Source organism: Protopterus annectens, chromosome 9.part0 (genome assembly GCF_019279795.1).
Source record: "Protopterus annectens isolate FY-2018-M chromosome 9.part0, PAN1.0, whole genome shotgun sequence".
NCBI lineage: Eukaryota > Metazoa > Chordata > Ceratodontiformes > Protopteridae > Protopterus > Protopterus annectens.
In genome coordinates this window covers 225,871,552-225,896,422 of record NC_056743.1, presented here as the reverse complement: position 1 = coordinate 225,896,422, position 24,871 = coordinate 225,871,552, and the positions used below count along the sequence as shown (strand labels likewise).

Sequence of the window (24,871 nt, the reverse complement as noted above, 5' to 3'; positions counted from 1 at the left end):
TCTTTTTTGTACATAAGGAGGAGCTATTGTGGAGACCAGTGCTAGATCTGTCATACCTAAATACCTTTCTGAAAATACCCTAATTCAGAATGCTTAGCATGCAGGCAGTCCTACCCCTTCTTCTGGACCACTGTTTTGTGATGAATTTACATCTGAGGGATGCTTATTATCATATTCCAATTGTTCCCAACTTCAAGTTGAACCTACAAAAGTTTTGTCTCACATCCTCACAAAGAATTGATTTCCTGGGATGTATGATGGACGCAGAAAAAGTATGGCTTTCTGTCAGAAGACAAAGTGATGACTATTGATTTCAGGGATTTCTCTCACCAGGAAGCTGCCTATGCAACAGAGTTTCTCAAAATTTTATGCCACATGACATCAGTGATCCTCAAGATGCCAGAGTCCACATGAGAAAGATTCAGTGGTACTTAAGTTGTTGGACCCACCACCTGCTTCACTTGGACTTTTGGGTACTAGTGCTGGATTTTATTAAATGAGAGTTACAATGGTGAAGGGATCGGCTCTATCTCATTTCAGACATACCCTTCCCATTTAGACCCCAGTTCAATCAGTCCAGACAGACTCATGCAAAAGAGTGTCCAGGGGAGTTCCAGTGCAAAATGAATGGAGTCCTTAGGACCCCACAAAGCGCATAAATGTCAAAGAAATGTTAGCAGCGGTCAGACCTTAAAGGTTTTTCATCAGTTATGGCCTTCAAGTCCCCTTTTATTGGTCACAGACAAGACTACAGTTATGTGGTACCTGAACAAACGGGGGGGGGGGGGGTACAAGGTCATACCATCTTTGCCAGTTTACAGTGATGGCCTGGGAGCTATCCTTACAGCATTCTCTGATGCTTCAGGCCTCATACATCCCATCAGAGCAAAACCTAATGCAGATAGAGTAAACAGATCCTAGATGGACCATCCCAAGGGGAAACATTAGGACAGAGGCCTGCCTTGATTTGTTCCAAATGTGGGAACACTTCAAATAGTTCTGTTTGCCTCCTTTCAAAACAGAAGACAGTTATAAAAATTCTGTTTAAGACATCATTGCAACCGTGCTTGGAAGACAGATACATTTTCTTTCCCTTGGATGGGAGTGCTTCTTTGTGTTTCCACTCTTTCCACCAATACCAAAGGTACCTCTGAAGATTCAGAAAGAATTACCAAAGATCTCTGTGATTATTCCCTTTTGGCTCACACAAAGTTGGTTCTCCCTTTTAAAACAAAGTATGCCAACAAGTCCATAAGGGGGAAATACTTTTGAGACTTTGCCCAATGCTCCATTTTACTTAAAGCCAGCCCTAAATGACAGCAAAGTTGATGGACTTTGCCTGTTGATGGCAACGTCTACACAATATAGCTAGAAAGACCTCAGAAAGTAGTGTAATTTCTTTAGCTCATTGGATTGCTATGGTTCTGACATCAGTGTGAGGGCTTGTAAAATTCCACATAAATTGCTATGTCTGTTGTTGTGACATTTCTTTGTGTTAATTTTGCACTAGCATGATATTTGTTTATAGCTTTGACAAAACACTGCAAATGTCACGTTATGTATATGTGCAAGTACAAGTACCAGAACTACAAGGAGAGTAGCTCCTATGTATAGTTCAACTTGCTTGCATTATTTATAAGATTCTGTATGATACTTAATGTTAAGATAGCATGCATATTGTTCTGTCCTCTATAGCCTTCGAGTAGAAACCACTGATGTTATTTGTGTGGATTAGTGTTGCAGTCATAATCTTAGGGAACTCTGAGGCAGGAAGCTATCTGGCATCTGGCTAGAGTTTCAGAGCTGGGTCCCCTTATCCATCGCTACTCAGTCATCGCCTTTTACCTTGGATGACCTTGCATACCTGTTATTCAGTTGATGCACAAGTGACCATCTTTAGTTGTTTCATGCTTTGTTTGGGACTGTGCAGTCCATTGTTTGCTAAATAAGGTGCATTCATTAATCTGCACAGTCCAGGCAGTGACTGAAAAACAGAACTGGTAAGTACCCCTTGTTTTCTGCTTTCTTTTAAGTGAAAACTGTGTAGGCGTACTTGTCAGTTCATACAGAGGTGTAGGGTATGACTGCCACAGTTAAACATATCAAATGTGTTTACAAACTTCAGATCTTCTTTTAAAATGTCTATAATTGGTGTGACTACCCTTAAGGTTAGAACATGATGCTAGCACTAGCAGTATTTTAGTTTCATAACTGTTGGGGTAAGAAGTAAGACCATCCAAGCCCACCTGAGCAAGAAGATAAGCCTGCCATGTCATTGGACTCCCACTTTACTTCCTCTCCAAAAAGAAAAAGGAGAAGCACAGGGAGAAGCTTACGAAGCCATGGTGGTACAGCGGTAGCATTGCTGCCTCACAGCAAGAGGTTCTCCCGTTGGATTCTCGGCTGGAGCGCCTTCTGTGTGGAGTCTTCATGTCCTCCCCACGGTCAAATGGCCTCCGAAAGACATGTGTGAATGGGCGTGCCTTCGCTGAAGGTTGGGCGTCGGGCTGGCAACTCGGCACCATAAAAATCTACTGTCAGTCATTAGCGGACCGGAGTTCTGCTGTGGCGACCCCTAACCCGGAAAAGCTGAAAAGACAAACAACAGGGAGAAGCTTATGAAAGCTATGGAGTCTGAAGATTTCCTGAAGGAATTCTGAGCTCGAGGACATCAGCATAGTGGAGGCAGTTAAGCAGCCTTAGTCCTGCTGTCTGATATAGCCAAGTCCAATGGCAGTGCACTCTGAGGCCATCGTGCTGTCAGCTTGCTGCATGTCTCACCACACTGAAGAAATGCTAGTGCCTGGAGAATCTGATGAACACGTGTCTGCTGCACCTTTAGATCGATTGGCAAAGGGAGAGAGGGAGAATTTTGTGTGGTGATTGTTGAGGACAACTTTTGTGCTAATAAGATGGAAGCCAGGTTCATCCACACTGGGCTCCCAGATATCTTGTGGCCATCCACCACACCAGGAACAACACTGATTAAGCTGAGCTGGCTCAGGGATTCTTGTATTTCATGCCAAGCTTGCAGATGGGTCCAACACAGGCTTCTGTGTCAGGAATCCAATATTCCAGGATGCAAGGATGATGATCCCTCAAGGGGATTCTGACTTCTGATTCTGAGGATGGAGATGATTATTGGGACTGTAGAGTTAGGGTTGATAATAACAGACTCCAGTATCTTGGCAGCAGTTCAAATCTTTATTTCACACTTGCATGTGGGAGACAGAGTTTCAGGAACAGAGTCTCCCTGAAGTATAAAATTTCCAAGCTTATATACCTTTAATAACTGCGGTGGTGGTGCTGCGGTAGCATTGTCGCCTCACAGTAAGACGTCCTGTTTGATTCTCAGCTAAAGCGTCTTCTGTGTGGAAACATGCGTGAATGGCTTACCTTCGTTGAAGGTTGTGCGTCAGGGCTGGCAACTCGGCACGTAAAAATTTACTGCCAATCATTTGCTGACCGGAGTTCCGCTGTGGCGACCCCTAACTGGGAAAAGCCGAAAGACACCACAACATATACCTTTAATATGCAGCCTCAGAAGTTGAGACAAAAAAAATGTAATACTGACCAGTCACCTTTGGACAAGTTTCAAAACCCAAAGTTTTAACCCAATAATATCTCTGTTACTTTGCACACATCTTTCTAAACTGGATTATACTGCCCCCCTGTTGCTGGGGTCTTGGGCAGAATATCTAACTTCCTCAAAACATGTTTATCAGTTAAATTCCAACTCTCAACGTTTGTACATTGAGGAAGGAAAATATACTTGTCATGAGTTTTCAGCAATGTTATGTACAAAGAAGGTTAATACTTCCGAAAAACAAAGTTCTTCCCAATAAGGACAAAGTACAGTCAGCTTCTTTGCACGTGTCCAGTTCCTTGTGCTTCTTTATACATGTCTTTAATCACGTACTCAGACCCTTCTACAGAAACCTACATTTCTTACTTAATTTTCCCTTTACAATCCCCCATTTGATGCTGTCAGCATCATTCTTAAATCCCTTTTTGTGCATCTGTTTATACATCTCCCCAAAGTCCTTCATTACATCATCTGGATTTGTATCCATTTCAATATATCCTTCATCAACATTTTGCACAGTCAATAGTATACTTTCAACTTCATCAATACTTGCTGTAGCTTTACAGGAGTTTTTGCATGTTAACATAATGCTTTCAATATAAACAACAATGCACACAATACTATGGCAATAATCGCTATTCGCATGAAAAATGTTAGTTTTCCACCTCAACATCCAGAAACCAAGTTAGTGAGCCAAGCCCACTGAGTACTGTTTGCTTCTTTAGCATGTGACAGTTCGGCAACCTTTTGTATGATTTCAAGATGGCTGTCTATTGTGTGCTCATTAAATGGAATAAATGTACAGTACTCCTCGTGCATGAGCGTGCATATACCCCCTTTAGAAGAAAGCACGAAATCAAGTGCCATTCTTTTTTTCAGTACTACAGTTCTCATAGCAGTCATTTCAACATTGATCAGATTTACAGTCTCAAAGGTTGAATTTGTCAGAACTTCTAACAGTTTTGACAGTTTACATAGTTCCCAGATAGCTTTAGGTGCTCCATAGGCTGGTGCAGTATGGTCCATATGTGCTAGTCCCTTCAAGGCAGCCTGGACCAAATTGTGATGCTATATCCATGATGTGTTGATCTTTCCTACTGGATTACTAGCGGGTTTAACTTCTCGCACGTTTCAACTTTTTCCGACTGGCAAGGCATTAGTATGTTGGATAGCTGGAACCAAGTAACCTAAAAAACAGCTACCTGACCAATTTTCTAGTAACCATTTGTAAGCTTTTCTACCACAAATGAAGTAACATCCTTCTCTTAAAACAACTTTAGAAGCATTTCAGAAACATTATTATTAGTGATGGTCTGAAAAAACACATCAAGTCCAAGTTCTTTTCTCATTTGGGTAAGATTATAATTGCTTTTGTCGGTATTATTTTCAAAAATAACAAGCCTACCATTGTTCCACTAATGAATCATTTGTCCAGCTCCATGTGGTGTCCACATTTGAGCAAAAACACCAGTCAAAATAGGTCCAGAGTTGGCTAGTAATTGTTACGTTTAACCTTCCACTGGTTTAATTCCCCAGGGCATGAAGAAGGCCGGTGGCATTGAGTAATGCAAGCTCTTAAAATAGTAACATTACACTTGCTCCATCCTACTTTTCAAATACCTGCTTGTTTTAGGCAGAGAATGCCATGCTGATGAAATGCAAGGGATAGTGCCACTGTCTTATTTGGGTGTTCTACCAACCCCCCAGAAGAATTGGTTAAAATTGGATTGTACATGGAAATGTTGACTGCTGAAGCAGTAAATAAAATACTGGTATGTGCAGTGGCTGTGCACACCCAACAGTTAGTGACATTTAAAGATAAAGCATAAGTCAGTTTTAAAGCTTGGTAAATGTTAAAGGTAGGGTGCCAAGAAATGGCTCTTTTGGTAATATTAATGTTGTTGTTGGCACCAGGCAAATGAATACAGATGGCAATAGCAGGAAATAAAAGTGACCAAAGTAGTACAAGTAAGAAAACAAAAACAAAACAGAGGACACATACCCAGTGTCATTGAGGAAAAGGAGTCTATGCTACTGATTTGTCAGAACTCGGGGCGCCAAAAGGTTTAAACTGGGTAGATGTGATGGGTACAGCAGTATCGACAAGAGGTAGTCGATCAGTCATCTTCATAGTTAGCTGGCTTCTTACCTCTGGTACAATGGGCAGTAGGCTCAATAACTTTGTTCTCAGTGAAGGGAAATGGTGGAGGATTGTCAGTCGGCAGTGCCTTCTGCACATGGGATACATGGATTCAAGTCACTGATCCTTGCAGGCTGATAGCCGATGATGTATTAAGAAGTACCAGAAACGGCCCCTTTCAGCAAAGTTGCAACGAATGCTTGCATCAAAAATTCTTGACTTAGATCCATTCACCAGGCTGGATGGAATGCGTGACATCTGGATCCAGGTAGCTGTAAGGAGGAGACAACAGTCTTGTGGTAGCACTGCAAAAGAAAAACAAGGGTTTGGAAATAAGGCAACAGAGAGTCATCAGTTAAGGTAATGTCAATACTGACTGGTGGGGAAGGTGGGTGCCGCATAGGACAGCCCATTAGAATTTCATGGGGAGTTAATTTCCCTGTAGCACTAACTGCAGACTGAGTAGAAAACAACACCAGGGGGAGAGCTTCTGGCTATTTCAGCCCTGTTTCAGCTGTAAGCTTAGCTAATTTAGACTTAATAGTCTGATTTGTCCGTTCAACCATACCAGAGGCCTGTGGCCTATAGGGACAATGCCAAGACAGTTTAACATTTAACATAGTACAAATATCTTCAATAAGTTTTGCAGTAAAGTGTGACCCTCTGTCAGACTGTATCTTGCAAGGGACCCTAAACTGGGAAATTACTTCAGTCTCCAACTTTTTTGCAACTGTTGTTGCATCATTTTTAGCACAAGGAAAAGCTTCAACCCACCCAGAGAAGGCATCAGCTATCACCAAGACATAACAAAATCTGGCACATGGTGGGAGCTCTATAAAGTCCACCCTGTACATACAAAGTGGTCCCCATGGCTTGGCAATATGCTGTGGGGAAACAGGAATAGCTTTACAAATATTGAAAGTCAGACAAACAGAACACATTTGAATTAAATGCTGAACGACCTCGTAAAGGTAAGGTGCATACCTGTCAGGCAAAATTTGCTTGATCAAAACTTTTTTTCCTGTATGAGCTGGCAAATATGTTTACACCAATTGGTAAAGGAAACTTCGTGGGGCTACAGGTCGGCCGTCGGGGTGGTGTCAAAGGTTGTCCGATGACCGAGTGCTGCCATTTCTAATCCACCTTACCTTTTCATGGCATTCTGAAATGAAAGCACATTAATTAAACAATCAGATAATACAATGTTAGACTCTGTTTCAGTTTGTCAGCCTGTTAGCTGCCCAATCAGCTAAATTATTCCCTTTTGCCTCAAAGGAAGAGTCCGACTTATGAGCAGCACACTTGACAATGGCTATCTGCTTAGGCATAAGTAAGGCATTTAACAGTTCATGAACAAAAAATAATTTTTGATCAAAGTTCGTGAGGATGTCAGGTACCCTCTCTGCTTCCATAAAGTTCCAAAGTTGTGCACAACACCAGGCTCATATCTGGAATCAGTAAAAATAGTAACAGTCTTGTCTTTAGTCAGTTCACAAGCTTCAGTTAATGCAGCCAATACAGCTGCTTGAACTGACACATGACCTTACAGAATTCCAGTTAAAAATACATTTTCATGAATACAGACAGAAAACATAGCTACCGGCTGGCCATCCTCTCTTCGCAAACAAGAACCGTCTACGAAGAGGATCAGATCCGGATTTTCCAGCAGCATATCTTGTAGATCATTTCTAGGAGAAAGAATAAGATTAACAGCAGAAAGACAGTCATGTGGTTCCTCCCTCTTCAGATAAGAGAAGCTGGGTTTAAAGACGGGCAGCAGACGACCCTAAGACAAGGGTTATTCAATAATGCTAGTTCATACTTGGTAAGATGTGTAGCAGACAAATACTGTGCTTTGGATTTGCGAAGAGACTCTACTGTTTGTGGTACAGCCATGAAAGTGTTGTGGCCAAGAGTTAAGGATGAAGCATATCATGAAGACGTGCGGCCGCTGCTACTGCACGTAAACATGGAGGCAAAGCGGCTGCCACCGAGTCAAGGGTGGCACTGTAGTAGGTGACTGGATGAAATCTTCTAGTTCGCCATTGTGCTAATAATCCAAGAGCTACGTTATTTCTTTCACAACAAAAAAGATAATACTCCTTAGAATAGTCTGGTAATCCCAAGACTGGAGGGTTAGATAGACGTGTTTTTAGCTGACAGAAAGCATTTTTATGGTTATCATTCCAAGGGAGGGGCTCAGGGACATCTTTTTTTAAAGTTTCTAAAAGTGGATGTCCTTCAAGGATGCATCTGTAGTCCTTACATATGGGTTGTTCTGCCTCAGGCAGCCCTTCGGTCGGCTGGATTCCAAAGTCTGGGTCCGGCGTCGGCTGACGTCGCCCTCTCCCCGACGTCAGAGCGCCTGGGGTATAAAAGCATCAGCCGACGCCATCTTCCTCCGTCTTTTTTGCCGCGTGGTGCCCGAAGCAGAAGCAGTTCGCAAGTGCCGGTCGGCCAGCTTCTGTAACTTCAGCTACCGAAGACTTCAAAAGCTAAGTACCCCGTTGGGGACTCTTTCTTGCCTCAGCCGATGTCAGATCAAACGCTTAAAGTTAATAATTGCTTAACTTGTGGGAAACAAATACCTCATAAGGATTTCCATTCTTACTGCCTCCCCTGCTTAGGCCCAGACCACGACGTCTCGGCCTGTATAGCCTGTGCCTCCTTCAACCGATGCACTCTTAGACGTCGGGCGGCGTTTGCAGAGGAATTTTTTGGGGCTAGTTTTTGTTACAATATGCCGTCGGAGACTCCGACTTCTCATTTAACCAAAAAACGGAAGGACAAGGACCGACACACGCGGACCGTGGTTTCGGCTGAAACCACGCCTAGGCCTACCGCGAGTGTCTCGGTTTCGGCTGAAACAGAGTCCTTGGTGCTTCCGACCGCCGAAACCACACAACCGACAACCTCGGCCCCGGAGGCCTCTTCTGAGTCGGTTATAGAATTTCCTTCAGAAACCGGTGTTCAGGAAACTTCCGACACCATTGCCCTAGACAAAACAACACCAGCTCGTGGAGCAGCCAGGCCTCCTGCATCCATGTCCATAAAGGCATTCACAAGGGCTAAAGCTGCAAAACAGCCAAAATCTCTGACTCTCAAGGCTATTCCTCAGGGATCCACTACAGGTTCACAGATTTTAAGTTTAGCTGAGGACCTTATTTCCTTAATTAGGGGCTCTCAGCCACACCCGGACAGGGGCTCTCAACCTCCTCTAGACAAAAGGCCCAGGGTTGAGCCCACTGATCCCCAGTCCTCAGATGGCTCTGTTCTTTCAGACTACCAGGAGGAGGCCTTTACAGCCTACGAGGATTCTAATGCAGAGGAATCTATTCCCCCTGCCTCCCCTCCTGAAGAGCTGTCCTTTGGGGAGACCCTTCACTCCATGAGAGAGCATTTCAAATGGCAGGGCCAGGATTTTTCTGATTCCAGGAAGAGATTAAGGACCTTTTTGCATTTACCTCAACATAGACCTTTGGCTATTCCCCCTGTTTTGAATGTCATTGATAATGTGTACTCTGAGTCTAGCATTACTCCTGACTCCCTTCCTCCGGCTCCTGTCAAGCCAGACCGGTACTACAGGGTCCCGGACTCGCATCATTTCCTTTACAAGGCCCACTCTGCTGACCCCGAAACTATTTCCCAGGGCCCTAAAGGGGTTGCAGCTGCCACTACTAAAAACCCACTCCCCTCTGAAAGGGAGTCCAGGGCTTTAGAGAGATGGGGTAAAAAAGTGTATACTTTTTCCACTCTTTCTATGAGGGCATTAAACTGTCAATTCCATATGATACAGTACCAACAGTATTTGTTAGATGAATTGCATAAGAAACTGTCTTCACCTGAACCCCTAGATCGCAAGTCACTTCAGGATCTGATACATAACCCCCAGCAGGTTAGCAACCATTTCTTGTAGTGTGGTTATGATGCATTAGAAGCTTCATGTAGGTCAGCAATGACAGGTGCAGTCATACGTAGGCATGCTTGGCTGAAGGAACAAACTCTGCCAGATCATGTTAAAGCAAAGCTTCTGGATGCACCACTGGAAAAGCAAAAGTTATTTGGTTCCACTGCTCAGGAGGTCTTAAAGAAATTTGAGGAAAAGGCTAAATCTGTGCAAACAGATTTTCTCCAGGTCCAACCACCAAGATTCAGCAGAAATTGGCCCTCTAAGAATTGGTCCTTTCCAGATACAGAGAGATTTCAGAGAGGAAAGAACAGGCGTGCCAGAGGTAGAGGGCAAGCTAGAGGCTCCTACAGAGGACGGCAATGGCAGCCTCCTAACCAGAGAGGTAGTGCAGGACCTACAACTGCTACACAGGGACAGACTCAATGAATTTACCTTGACCCCACCAACCAGGGCTCAATTGGAAGCACCTTTGGGCGGAAAGCTATCTTTATTCTCAAAAAATTGGCACAGTATTACAAGGGACAAATGGACACTGCAAATAATAGACAAAGGATACAGGTTCCATTTTCATACATTACCAAAAAGAAAAGGCATGCCAAACCTGCCACCGAATCAAAGGGCAGAGGCTTTAAAACAAATTTCCAACCTATTGCAAATGAAAGCTATAGAAAAGGTTCCTCTCACAGAACAAGGCCAAGGATTTTACTCCAGACTATTCTTGTCCCAAGAAAAGAAAAACAATGGAGGCCTATTCTCGACTTATCCGCACTGAATACTTACCTCATTGTGCCAAAATTCAAAATGCTGACCCTCCAGCAACTCCTTCCCATGCTGGGCAAGGGGTCTTGGCTGGTAACTCTAGACCTCAAGGAGGCATACCTGCATGTCCCTATCAGACAAAGTCGCAGAAGACACCTCAGATTTCTTGCAGGTTCAGAGCATTATCAATTCTCAGCATTGCCCTTTGGCTTATCTACTGCGCCCAGAGTATTCACGAAATGCCTGGCATCAGTAATCGCACACTGCAGACTTCAGGGGATTCAAATATACCCATATCTGGACGACTGCCTTATACAAGCGGACAGCCAACAAACTTTGGTAAAACACTTAAATTATGCCATCCGCCTACTTCAGGCTCTGGGATATACAGTCAACATTCACAAATCAAGACTTGTTCCATCCCAAAGGATAACTTTTCTGGGTGCCAAATTAGATACAATCACCCAAATGGCTTTTCTCACGGAAGAAAAGCAAAGACAACTACCGGATTACTTCAAAAATCTGACAAGACAAACTCAGCTGACTACAAGGAAAATCCTGCAGGCCCTGGGTTACATGGCATCTTGCATTCTTCTAATTCCACAAGCAAGGTTACATATGAGGAAACTACAATGGTACCTAAGGAGCTTATGGTGTCAGCACAGTCACAGCCTAGAAGCTTTGATACCACTCATCCCATGCCTTCAAAGGGAATTTCTGTGGTGGGCTCAAGCAAGCCAGTCAAACAGGGGTCTGCCCTTCAGCAAACCAATAATCAGCCAAACCATTACAACGGATGCTTCAGACTATGGATGGGGAGCACACATGGAGGGCAGATGCATTCAAGGACTATGGTCACAGAAAGAATTGCACATGCACATAAACCAAAAGGAAATGCTGGCGGCGATACATGCAATAGAGGCCTTCAAACATTTTCTGCATCAAGGACACCTTCTAATAAGAACAGACAATACCACAGTTATGTGGTACATAAACAAGCAAGGAGGTACCCATTCCTACCCTCTTTGCAGGCTGGCAATGAATCTTTGGGAACTTTCCCTAAAAATCAATATAGAGCTGCAATCCCAGTTTGTGCCAGGAAAAGACAATATACTGACGGACAGCCTAAGCAGAAATATCATGGATCCGCATGAATGGATGCTGCACCCAGACATCTTCCTTCAGATAACACAATCATGGGGGAGGCCGGACATAGATCTTTTTGCCTCCCACCACAACCATCAGCTGAAGAAATTCTGTACAAGGACATTTCACCCACAAGCATGGAAAGTGGCCCTAAAAACAAGCCTACCATTGTTCCACTAATGAATCATTTGTCCAGCTCCATGTGGTGTCCACATTTGAGCAAAAACACCAGTCAAAATAGGTCCAGAGTTGGCTAGTAATTGTTACGTTTAACCTTCCACTGGTTTAATTCCCCAGGGCATGAAGAAGGCCGGTGGCATTGAGTCATGCAAGCTCTTAAAATAGTAACATTACACTTGCTCTATCCTACTTTTCAAATACCTGCTTGTTTTAGGCAGAGAATGCCGTGCTGATGAAATGCAAGGGATAGTGCCACTGTCTTATTTGGGTGTTCTACCAACCCCCCAGAAGAATTGGTTAAAATTGGATTGTACATGGAAATGTTGACTGCTGAAGCAGTAAATAAAATACTGGTATGTGCAGTGGCTGTGCACACCCAACAGTTAGTGACATTTAAAGATAAAGCATAAGTCAGTTTTAAAGCTTGGTAAGTGTTAAAGGTAGGTTGCCAAGAAATGGCTCTTTTGGTAATATTAATGTTGTTGTTGGCACCAGGCAAATGAATACAGATGGCAATAGCAGGAAATAAAAGTGACCAAAGTAGTACAATAAGAAAACAAAAAGAAAACCGAGGACACATACCCAGTGTCATTGAGGAAAAGGAGTCCATGCTACTGATTTGTCGGAACACGGGGCGCCAAAAGGTTTAAACTGGGTAGATGTGATGGGTACAGCAGTATCGACAAGAGGTAGTCGATCAGTCATCTTCATAGTTAGCTGGCTTCTTACCTCTGGTACAATGGGCAGTAGGCTCAATAACTTCGTTCTCAGTGAAGGGAAGTGGTGGAGGATTGTCAGTCGGCAGTGCCTTCTGCACATGGGATACATGGATCCGAGTCACTGATCCTTGCAGGCTGATAGCCGATGATGTAGTAAGAAGTACCAGAAACGGCCCCTTTCAGCAAAGTTGCAATGAATGCTTGCATCAAAAATTCTTGACTTAGATCCATTCACCAGGCTGGATGGAATGCGTGACGTCTGGATCCAGGTAGCTGTAAGGAGGAGACAACAGTCTTGTGGTAGCACTGCAAAAGAGAAACAAGGGTTTGGAAATAAGGCAACAGAGAGTCATCAGTCAAGGTAATGTCAATACTGACTGGTGGGGAAGGTGGTTGCCGCATAGGACAGCCCATTAGAATTTCATGGGGAGTTAATTTCCTTGTGGCACTAACTGCAGACTGAGTAGAAAACAACACCAAGGGGAGAGCTTCTGGCTATTTCAGCCCTGTTTCAGCTGTAAGCTTAGCTTATTTAGACTTAATAGTCTGATTTGTCCGTTCAACCATACCAGAGGCCTGTGGCCTATAGGGACAATGCCAAGACAGTTTAACATTTAACATAGTACAAATATCTTCAATAAGTTTTGCAGTAAAGTGTGACCCTTTGTCAGACTGTATCTTGCAAGGGACCCTAAACTGGGAAATTACTTCAGTCTCCAACTTTTTTGCAACTGCTGTTGCATCATTTTTAGCACAAGGAAAAGCTTCAACCCACGCAGAGAAGACATCAGCTATCACCAAGACATAACGAAATCTGGCACATGGTGGGAGCTCTATAAAGTCCACCCTGTACGTACAAAGTGGTCCCCATGGCTTGGCAATATGCTGTGGGGAAACAGGAATAGCTTTACAAATATTAAAAGTCAGACAAACAGAACACATTTGAATTAAATGCTGAACGACCTCATAAAGGTAAGGTGCATACCTGTCAGGCAAAATTTGCTTGATCAAAACTTTTTTACCTGTATGAGCTGGCAAATATGTTTACACCAATTGGTAAAGGAAACTTCGTGGGGCTACAGGTCGGCCAAAGGTTGTCCAATGACCGAGTGCAGCCATTTCTAATCCACCTTACCTTTTCATGGCATTCTGAAATGAAAGCACATTAGTTAAACAATCAGATAATACAATGTTAGACTCAGTTTCAGTTGTCAGCCTGTTAGCTGCCCAATCAGCTAAATTATTCCCTTTTGCCTCCAGGGAAGAGTCCGACTTATGAGCAGCACACTTGACAATGGCTATCTGCTTAGGCATAAGTAAGGCATTTAACAGTTCATGAACAAAAAATAATTTTTGATCAAAGTTCGTGAGGATGTCAGGTACCCTCTCTGCTTCCATAAAGTTCCAAAGTTGTGCACAACACCAGGCTCATATCTGGAATCAGTAAAAATAGTAACAGTCTTGTCTTTAGTCAGTTTACAAGCTTCAGTTAATGCAGCCAATACAGCTGCTTGAACTGACACATGACCTTACAGAATTCCAGTTAAAAATACATTTTCGTGAATACAGACAGAAAACATAGCTACCGGCTGGCCATCCTCTCTTCGCAAACAAGAACCGTCTACGAAGAGGATCAGATCCGGATTTTCCAGTAGCATATCTTGTAGATCATTTCTAGGAGAAAGAATAAGATTAACAGCAGAAAGACAGTCATGTGGTTCCTCCCTCTTCAGATAAGAGAAGCTGGGTTTAAAGACGGGCAGCAGACGACCCTAAGACAAGGGTTATTCAATAATGCTAGTTCATACTTGGTAAGATGTGTAGCAGACAAATACTGTGCTTTGGATTTGAGAAGAGACTCTACTGTTTGTGGTACGGCCATGAAAGTGGTGTGGCCAAGAGTTAAGGATGAAGCATATCATGAAGACATGCGGCCGCTGCTACTGCACGTAAACATGGAGGCAAAGCGGCTGCCACTGAGTCAAGGGTGGCACTGTAGTAGATGACTGGATGAAATCTTCTAGTTCGCCATTGTGCTAATAATCCAAGAGCTACGTGATTTCTTTCACAACAAAAAAGATAATACTCCTTAGAATAGTCTGGTAATCCCAAGGCTGGAGGGTTAGATAGAAGTGTTTTTAGCTGACAGAAAGCATTTTCATGGTTATCATTCCAAGGGAGGGGCTCAGGGACATCTTTTTTTAAAGTTTCTAAAAGTGGTTTAACCGCTTCTGCATACTTGACTATCCACTGTCTACAATACCCGGTAAGGCCGAGAAAAGAGCGAAGTTGTTTTAAAGTTGTGGGGTGAGGAGCCGACTGAATAACTGACACTCTAGAAGGAAGTACCTGTCTAGAATTTGCCAAGATAAGATGTCCGAGATACTGAACCTGAGGTTTCCACAGCTGGAGTTTTTCTTTATTTACTTTAGACCCTAGTACATCTAAATGCTGGAGCAGAAAAAGATTACAAGTTTTGAATGCATCAGGTGATGGAGAAGTGAGTTACAAGTCATCTACATATTGTATTAGAGCAGACTTGCAAGGAAAAGATACCTTATTTAACTGCCATTTAATTTCTCTAGAAAAGAGGGTGGGGGACTACACATAGCCCTGTGACAATCTTGTCCATGTATGTTGTTGACCCTGATATGTGAAGACAAAAAGATATTGACTATCGGGATGGAAAAGAAGGCAGATTTAGATATGACAGAGAAACTGGTGTCCGTGGGTGGTATAGAGCTCAGGATAGTTGCAGGGTTTGGGACCACTGAAAATGCTGGTATTACTACGGAGTTTACTGCTCTGAGGTCCTGCACGAACCTGTAAGTTTCCTTTCCTTTTTTTTGATAGATAATATTGGTGTATTGCAGGGACTAGTAACAGACACTATTATGCCTTGCTGTAAGAGAGCTTGAATTACAGGCTGTATGTCCCTTTCAGCTTCAGCGGACAAGGGATACTAGTTTATTCTTGGTAGTTTTTCATTTGGTTTTAAGGTGATTTGAACAGGTTCTGCATCTACTATGCAGCGTACATCCTTATGAGCAGTCCAAAGAGAGAGGGGTAGTTGACCTAAAAGACAATGGTCTTCCATGGTAACAGTAGTTTGTTTGGAATCAAAAAATGAGAACCATGACATCCTCGTGGTACAGGGACATCTGTTAAAAAATGACTTTCGGGAACTTTTAAGAAGACTCCCTCTTGAGTACAGAAAATAGTACAGTTAAACCTACATAGTAAATCCCTTCCTAGCAGGTTTAGGGGAGCTGAGGTTCCTAGGAAGTATGTTCGGTGGACAAAGGACCAAGGTTTAACTTTACTGGGTCCGTAACAGGGTAATTGGCCCGCACACCTGATACACCAATTCCTATTATGGAATTGGTGGAAAGGGGTAGGGCAACAGCTGAGGAAGCAGTAATCATAGATTGTGTTGCACCAGTATCTATTAAAAAAGGAATGGAAGAATTCTGCACTTGTAAAGGAACATATGGTCCAGACTGTCACGCTGGAAGCAGAGGCAATAGCCATAAGTCCTGTTCTAGGCTGTCCTATTGACTAGTTTGCCAAATAAGTGCTTGCCATTGAGTAGTAATTACAGGTGGCTGTGATTGCTGAAAGGAGAGGGCAGCAGATTGCAAAGGTGGCTGAGGCATGCCCTGCTGAGTAGTAGACGGCTGCCAGGTCTGTGGATTTTGTGCAGCAGGCAGCTGCCAAGGTTGAGGCAGTGGCTGCAGGTAAGGACATTTATTCCCCCAGTGATCTGTTTGACCACAATAAAAACATGGGTGTAAGTTTTGTTGCTGAAATATCTGATTTCCTGGAAACATTTGCTGCTGTGAGGCAGAAAATCGGTGTTGTTGTTTATTATTTCTTCTCCCCCTGTTATTTCTGGGGCGTTGATTAGGGCATGTCTGCTGCTGCTGCTGTTGCATGAAAGAGGTTAAGACTTGGATGTGTGCCTGCTCTTGTTGTTCCTTTTGTTCTCATTTTTCTCTCTCTATTATATTAGCCAAATATTGCACCTTTGTGACTAGCTTGTGTAAGCCTAAACCTGGCCAGTTTAGACAGACCTTTTACAGTTGGACTCGAACAGAAGACAACAGTCCCTCCACGAAAGCAGCTAAGACGCTAGCTGTGGGACTGTCTGTTACTTCAGGGTAACTGGAGTAGGTTTCAAAGGCCTCAGTCATGCGTTTTAGGTAAGCATCAATAGTTTCTCCCTCTCGTTGCATGACTGCCTTCATTTTGGACCAATTGGGTACTGGTGGACACATCACCGTAATGGCCTGTAATATTTTATCACAGATTTCGGTAAAATTTTGATCAGTATGCTGTGGTACCTGAGGCAGAACCTCTGCATGTTCCCAGACATGCTTTAGCAGGTCAGGAGGTAGGACACATTCTAGTACTGCTCTAATTTCTTCAGTAGTTGGATTTTGTAATTTAACATGACCTAATACTTTAGCAAACTTAGCGGGATTCTGTCTAATGGGAGGTAATGACTGAACTATTGCCTGAAAATTTAGTGCTTACCATACCCTGACCACCTGCATGGTAGGGCTGGCATCTTTTACATTCCCATAGGCTGGGTTTGGGACCTGATGTAGCGGACATAAAGGACATCCAGGTCCATTGTCCTGTGGGTCATCTTCCTCAGAGAAAGAGTGAGAGGAGGAGCGCTTATTTTCTGGACTAAACATGTCTGGCCCATAATACGTGTCCTCGTCAATCACCTAGGCATTTGGTGTACTCACTGATTCCTAAAAATATGAGTTCTGCATTGCAGCTTGCGTCCCCGTATTCTCAAATCATGTCCACACCTAACAGGGCTAATGAAAAGGAATCGTGATTTATCTGTAGCAGAGGCAGGAGATGCCTCGGCTGATGCAATCTGAGCTTTACATTTATCTTTACATCTCTGTTTTTTCGATGGAAGTAGTAGGATAGTAAAAAGGTGTGGGATTGTTGTATCTGGTGAGTAAGAAGGGGGGTGCTGGAACTGATTTGTGGGAGGTGCTGAGGGTAGTGACAGGAAATGTAACAGAGGTGGCAGTGGAGGGAATTGAAAGTCGTCATCAGACGACTCCTCCCTGCTTAACTGAGTGACCTGTAGCTTTTTTAATTCTCGTAGTGGATAAAGAGCAGCGCAATTCGTCTGCTCCTGAAGTTCAGAGACTATCTTAGTGGCCGATTGTAATTGGGTGGTTAATTTTTCTTTATTATCTTTTAAACTCCTAACAACTGACTCACTCTCCTCTTCTTTGGATTCATGGACCCAGGTGTTAAAGGCTGGCCAGCAGCCCAAAGGAATTTTTCTACCCTTTTCTGTAAACTTTTTATGCAGTTTATTTAAAACATTTGTATTAAAACTACCCCTTTCTGGAAATGCTAATTTACCATCATTCTTTAATTTTTTTCCCACAAACTTACATACATACAACTTTCAAGCGAATATTTTTTAAACATTTGTCCCGCAGGAGTACCTTTTTCAGTCTCTTTAACAAAACATCTCACACTCGCACCAATTTTTTGAGAGTTTGCCAAGAGGTCTTGGCTACTATCGAAAAATGTAGAAATAAATACCCACTCTCATATGGAAATAGTTTGCCTGAAAAACTCACTGACACTTCACACAGATAAACCCACAGTCATTCTTAGATCAGTTTGCAAAAATCTGGTGAAACAACACTTACATTATCACATTGTCATCTACAAAATCTGCCAACAGAGGAACTAAAATAGAGAAATGTGCAGTTGTGAACTGGTTCCACAGGCAAAAAGAGATGGCAGAAAACCTGCTTAGGGCCCCTTAATCTGTGGCCACAGCTCCCAGAGTCCGAAAGTCCAAGTCACGGCACCAACTGTTGGGGTTGATAATAACTGAGTTCATTCTCTTGGCAGCAGTTCTTATCTATTTCACACATGCATGTGGGAGACAGAGTTTCAGGAACAGTCTCCCTGAAGTATAAAATGTCCAAACTTATATACCTTTAATATGCAGCATCAGCAGTTATTAAGACAGATAAATGTAATACTGACCAATCACCTTTGGACAAGTTTCAAAACCTAAAGGTTTAACACAATAATATATCTTTTGCTAGGCAGATTTGGACACTGGCCAGTTAACTGTACACATCTTTCTAAACTGGATCATACTGTGGCTCCCTGTTGCTGGGGCATTAGGCAGAATAACTTCCTCAAAACATGTTTATCAGTTAAATTCCAACTGTCAGCGGTTTTACATTACAGAAGGAAAACACTTGTCATCAGTTTTCAGCAACGTTATGTACAAAGAAGGTTAATTCTTCTGAAAAACAAAGTTGTTCCTAAAAAGGACAAAGCACAGTCAGCTTCTTTGCACAAGTCCAGTTCCTTGTGCTTCTTTATGCACGTCTTTAATCATGTATTCAGACCCTTCTACAGAAACGTACATTTCTTACTTACTTTTCCTTTTACTCCTTGTTTGGGACTGTGCAGTCCATTGTTTGCCAAGTCCATTGTTTATTAAATAAGGTGCATTCATTTTAATCTGCACAGTCCAGGCAGTGACTGAAAAACAGAACTGGTAAGTACCCCTTGTTTTCTGCTTTTTTTTAAGTGAAAACTGTGTAGGCATACTTGTCAATTCATACAGAGGTGTAGGGTATGACTACCACAGTTAAACATATCAAATGTGTTTACAAACTTCAGATCTTCTTTTAAAATGTCTATGATTGGTGTGACTACCCTTAAGGTTAGAACATGATGCTAGCACCAGCAGTATTTTAGTTTTTTAACTGTTGGGGTAAGAAGTAAGACCATCCAAGCCCACCTGAGCAAAAGGAGGCTGGTGTCCTTTGAAGATAAGCCTGCCATCTCATTGGACACCCACTTTAGTTCCTCTCCAGAAAGAAAAAGGAGAAGCACAAGGAGGAGCTTAAGAAAGCTATGGAGTCTGAAGATTTCCGAAGGAATCCTGAGCTCGAGGACATCAGCATAGTGGAGGCAGTTAAGCAGCCTTAGTCCTGCTGTCTGATATAGCCAAGTCCAATGGCAGTGCACTCTCAGAGGGCCATCATGCTGTCAGCTTGCTGCATGTGTCACCACACTGAAGAAATGCCAGTGCATAGAGAATCTGATGAACATGTGTCTGCTGCACCTTTAGATCGGTTGGCAAAGGAAGAGAGGGAGATTTTTGTGTGGTGATTGTTGAGGATGACTTTTGTGCTAATAAGATGGAAGCCAGGTTCATCCTCATTGGTCTCCCAGATGTCTTGTGGCCAACCACCACACCAGGAACACTGATTAAGCTGAGCTGGCTCAGGGATTCTTGCATTTCATGCCAAGCTTGGAGACTGATCCAACACAGGCTTCGGTGTCAGGAATCCAACCTTCCAGGATGCAAGGATGATGATCCCTCAAGGGGATTCTGACTTCTGATTCTGAGGATGGAGATGATTATTGGAACTATAGGGCTTAGATGACATGTCTCTTGTCTAATGACACATCAAGGACACCCTGACATCTGATTCACTCTCCATGGAAAAGAATGGTCATTTGGAAATGTTGTGCCCATTTTGATAGAGTATTTCCAGCGGCAAGTCATCTTACCAGAAAAAGAGCTATGGAACGTTTGGGACTTGCTAGCCAAACCAGCCATTTTTCCAGTTCATGAAGCCATTCTGGATGTTTTTGATGGTACATGATTGAAGCCAGACTCCCAACCCTCTCACTCCAAAGAGTCCAAAGAGACCTACCCGTTTTCATTGGATCCATGATGCTCATAAATTTCAATGTAAAAATTCTGTTTACAGACCTAAACAGTGTCCCTAAAATCTACCAAGGAAGACAGACTGGCTCAAGGCCACAGTACTCCCCCATGACTGACAGGGACAATTATAGGACAGGTAATTTATCACAGTTTGTGCCCCAGTCACCTTGGCCTTAGGGCACTAATTTGACAAATGCACTTTTTAAAATACCATGGACTTGTCAACAGGCAACTTACAGACAGTTGTGGGGGAGTGTGGGATGATGCTAAAAGTCTTTCATACTCTTTCAAGGTCAGACTTCATTGCAGTTGAGAGAGATGTCGTGAAAAGAGGGTATGATTTCTGTGGATACAACATTCAGGGGTGCTGCAATGAGGTCAGCATTCAGGAGATACTTTTTGCTGAGAATTCAGTTCCTGTTTGAGGATACGATTGTGCAGATCCTCAGTGTTTCCCTGGATGGATAGCTGCTGTCCAGACATCATGCCTTTTAATGTTTTCAGAAGGTTGGAGAAGAAGAAAAAGAAACTCATGAAATTAATTAAACAACATTTTGGTCCACATCTACCAAATTGTAATAGAAACTAACCTTCTAAGTAGAGGGCTCGTCTACGAGAGTCAGGACAAAGGCAAACAAGCCAAAAGTAGAGATAGAGAGAGAGTGGCAGGAGGAAAATAGAGAGGCAAAAGAGGAGGGGCCCAGGGCTTAACCGCTAACAGACAGTAGTTGTGACTACAGTATCACTTTCTCTTACCCAAACACAAACACCCACCCCCTATCTCCCCTCCCAGCTATGTGCTGAAATACAGGGCTGACTCTCCACTTGCTTTCCCACCAGTAGGTTCAAAAAAGTGTGTAATTGGTTAAAACTATGTTTTGCCTCCAAACCACAAATATAGTAAAGCCAATATGTAAAAAAGACACTAACTCAAGGGACCATAGAGGAGATACCCAAATGAAAAGAAGACAAAAGGCCTGACCCTTTTATATTCAAGGAAAGTTTCGACCCTGAAGACCGATTCTAGACCTCTCATGGCTAAACAAATGTTCAATATGCAAACTCTCCTCCCCCTTCTAAGCCTTCAAGCATTCCTTGTTGCTTTGGACCTCAAAGATGCCTACCTGCATAGGACACAGGCAGTACTTGAGGTTCATGCCAGGGAGTGTTGTGGTCTGCACACTCACTTTAACTCTTCGCCTTTTAGTTTAGACATTTCACCCAAGTTGTTCACCAAGTGCCTGTTCCACTGCAGAACCAAGGTCAACCATATTCATATTTACCCATACTTAGGTACCACATCCAGATCCAAACTACTCTTTGCTGTGCCTGAACAGCAAAGGATTCACTCTAAATCAGCAAAAATTCTGCCTGTGCTGTGCCCAGAGAATAGTGTTTTAGTGGAACTCCGGGGCATGAATACTGGCAGGGCATTTCTCCCTCTGAAGGATATGAAGTCTCTGTGACAGACTTCTTTCAAAGCATGGCAAACAAAACCAAATGAATGGCTAAATAGGCCCTCCGCATTCTAGGCTCCATGGCTTCAACCGTACAAATGGTATACCTAGCCAGAATGCACATATAGAAGTTGCAGTCGTTCTGAGGAACACTTAGGATCAGTGGTCTTAACCTGTGACAGTTGTCATGCCAGTGTTACACTGTGTCAGAAGGAAATAGACTACTGGCTGCAATAGTTCCAAAGGAGTGAGGCCATGGTGTTCAGGTAAGTAACTCTCAGTCCCACCCTGACCACACATGTGTCAAATCAGGCCTGGAGAGGCCATGCCTTGGACCTCAGGACAACAAACTGTACAGAAGTAAGGAAATGTTGGCAATCATTTATGCATTGAGCACGTTCAGAACAGTATTGGTTTGGGGTACATTGAAGCTAATCATACATGTTGCACGGTTGTGTAGTACGTAACCAAACAGAGGCAAATCACACTTGGATAACCCATACAGGCTAGGCATAACAGATCTGTGAACAAGCACTGCATTATAAGCTGCTTCTGACACCAAGGTACATATCCACAGAGCAGAACTCCATGGCAGACCATTTAAGCAGAACCACAGCTGATTCACATGAATGGATGCTGTACAATGAAATGTTTTTAGACCTAATCAACAGGTTGGGTGCACGAAGCAAGCATGGGCAGTGACAGCCTTCTTTCTGAACTGCAGAAGTCTATTTCTGTATGCAGGGTTTTTTTCTGCTATTCTGTAAGGCATGCCACCTTACTCCTTTTCATTAGCCCAGGAACCATGACTACTTTGGAGACCTACCCTAGTAATATCCCTACCTTTACGACTGTAGCAGTGATGCGCATGAAGAACTTAATATAATTATACAGTCAACCAAGTGTAGATTTTCAAGAATGGTCATTATTTTAATTGTGATTCCCTCCAATCATTACATTTTTTGTCACTAGGTGCCAGGGTGGGAACACCGAAAGAAATTTGAATGTAATCTATACCCAAAATGTTAATCACATTATTTATTTACTTTTTGTATTTAAAACAGTTTTTTTAATGATTGACTTTTTTGCTTAGTGTCTAAGATTTTGGCTTATTAATGCCACTTAATTCTTATAAGAATTTATACTACCTTATTTTTCTTTCTGATAGTATGAATTGGATGTGGATTTTGTCAAATGACTCCTGTGGTGCATTCTTTTTTTATGGCTTGAAATTGCTTATTGATTTCTTTCAGTAGCAAAACCAGTCACTTATGAAATTAAAGGCATGGTAAAATTTTAGTTTGTGTTGACAAAAGTGTTTGGCCACTCAGTCCTAGTTGCCGTTTAAAATAATTTTGCCATCTTACATGTTCACAGTAATTGGGTACAGAGTGCCATGCTTTTGTCTCCATGCAATAAAATTAAAAGCCTGACGAGAATGATTTGTATTGAAAACATATCCGTTTCTTCTGGGTTGTCCACTAAGCTTGGGAAAATTACTTATTTTACTTAGAAGACCAGGGCACCTAGAAGTAAAACGTTCTTACAGCAGAATCACCTACACATTCACTGTACGTCTGCTTACCTTTTTATGGAGGTGAGAGGGTTTACTGAAGTTTTCTGGTATTAATGGCTGCACATCAGTCCATCTAATAAGCAGAAGGAAGCTAGATACAGTATATTTTCAGCACTTGACCTTTTTTAATTCACCTTAACATCTTTAATGGTGCATTTTCTGGTGTAGAAAAGGTGATTGATGCAAAAAAAAGAAAACAAATGTGAACATTTATGAGTTTGAAAGTTATTTTTTAATATATTTTAGGTATCTTACTCCCTGTTTCAAGACACTGGCTTATTTGAAATCTTTAAAATTCCTGTAAAAGAATTTCTGAACTACTTTCAAGCACTAGAAAATGGATACCGGGACATTCCATGTAAGTACTGTGCAGTTAGAACCATTTTTTGTTTTAAATCTCATTAAAATGTTTAAAATGTTATTTGTTTGGAATGGGGTAGAGTTTTCAAAAGTTCCAGATTCAGTAGAAACTGTTCTTGTTACACTATAACTATATTCTTTTCATGTCACATTTTCTAGATAGAATTGGTAAACCAATCTTAAACCATTTGCTAGACCTTTTCAGTTCTGGTCCTCAGTTCTGCTGGGATGAATTGTCATAGGAAAGATTTCCTTTGTTATTGCTGCAGTAAATGTTGATAACAGTAAGCTGCTTTTTTATCTAATTAGTTTGCATGTTTAGTGGCTGAAGTGTGGGCCTTTTTTTATTTAGCCATTATTTTAAAACTTTTTGAATAACTACTCGTTTAACATAGAAAATCTTAACATTTAGGTTTACCGACCTTTTTCTGAGAATGGTGGTCCAACCAGCTCAGGCAGAACTGAAGAAGCCAAGAAATTCATAATAGTATCCTTTAGGAAGTCATCCATCCCTGGTAACTTTCATATTGACAGCACACCCCTTAGAGTTGACCCAGTAGTTAGGGACTTAGGAACACACATAGGTTCATAGGTTAGTACTAAGCTAACTGCCCTTGCGAGCCATTTTAAGCCTAGGCAATTATCCCTTGTGAGACTCAAACCCTGCACCTCATGTTTGTAAGGCAAACACCTTAACCATTAGGCCACCCTCCCAAATCTAGCCTTTGACCATCACTTATCTACAGTGGTGAGGAAATCATTCTGTGTTGAGTAACTTATAAACAAAGCATGGCATCTAAGTCCAAGGAAGTCATTGTTCCACTGTATTCGGCATTCATCACACCTATCATTGAGTACAATGCCCCCTTTGGTACAGTATGTACCTAACCAGGCATTTCCAACAATTGGAACGTCCACAGAGGCTCCTCACTAAAAGAATACAGGGTGTAAGTAAAATGTCCTATGCAGACTGCCTCAAGGCCTTATCCCTGTATTCTGTCTCCTACAGGCTTTTGAGGGGAGATCTATGCCTAACATATGGGCATTGTCAGACCCTCTCTGATGAACCTCCTGCATATCTTTAAAACAAACAGCACCAGACTTACCAGTTCAAAAGACTTAAACCTTGCCTGTGATATAAATGGGACCTTCTGGAGAAATAGGTATGTATCCCAGAGACTACCCCACCTGTGGAACAGGCTCCCCATCCATGTGAAGCAGAGTTCCTCCCTAACCCAATTCAAGTGCAACTTGGACAATTGGATGGGAAACTGGAAATTCATCC

The 24,871-nt window shown here is 42.5% G+C and overlaps 1 protein-coding gene across 1 annotated transcript in view; it reads left to right on the top strand.

The window, feature by feature from the left end:
- The window catches only part of PDE3B (phosphodiesterase 3B), a 1,918,808-nt gene that overhangs the window by 1,528,565 nt on the left and 365,372 nt on the right, over window positions 1–24,871 (top strand). The window contains exon 10 of the mRNA XM_044082789.1: window positions 23,473–23,584. Coding sequence (XP_043938724.1) covers window positions 23,473–23,584 — 112 coding nt within the window. The remainder of the gene's footprint in view (window positions 1–23,472; window positions 23,585–24,871) is intronic.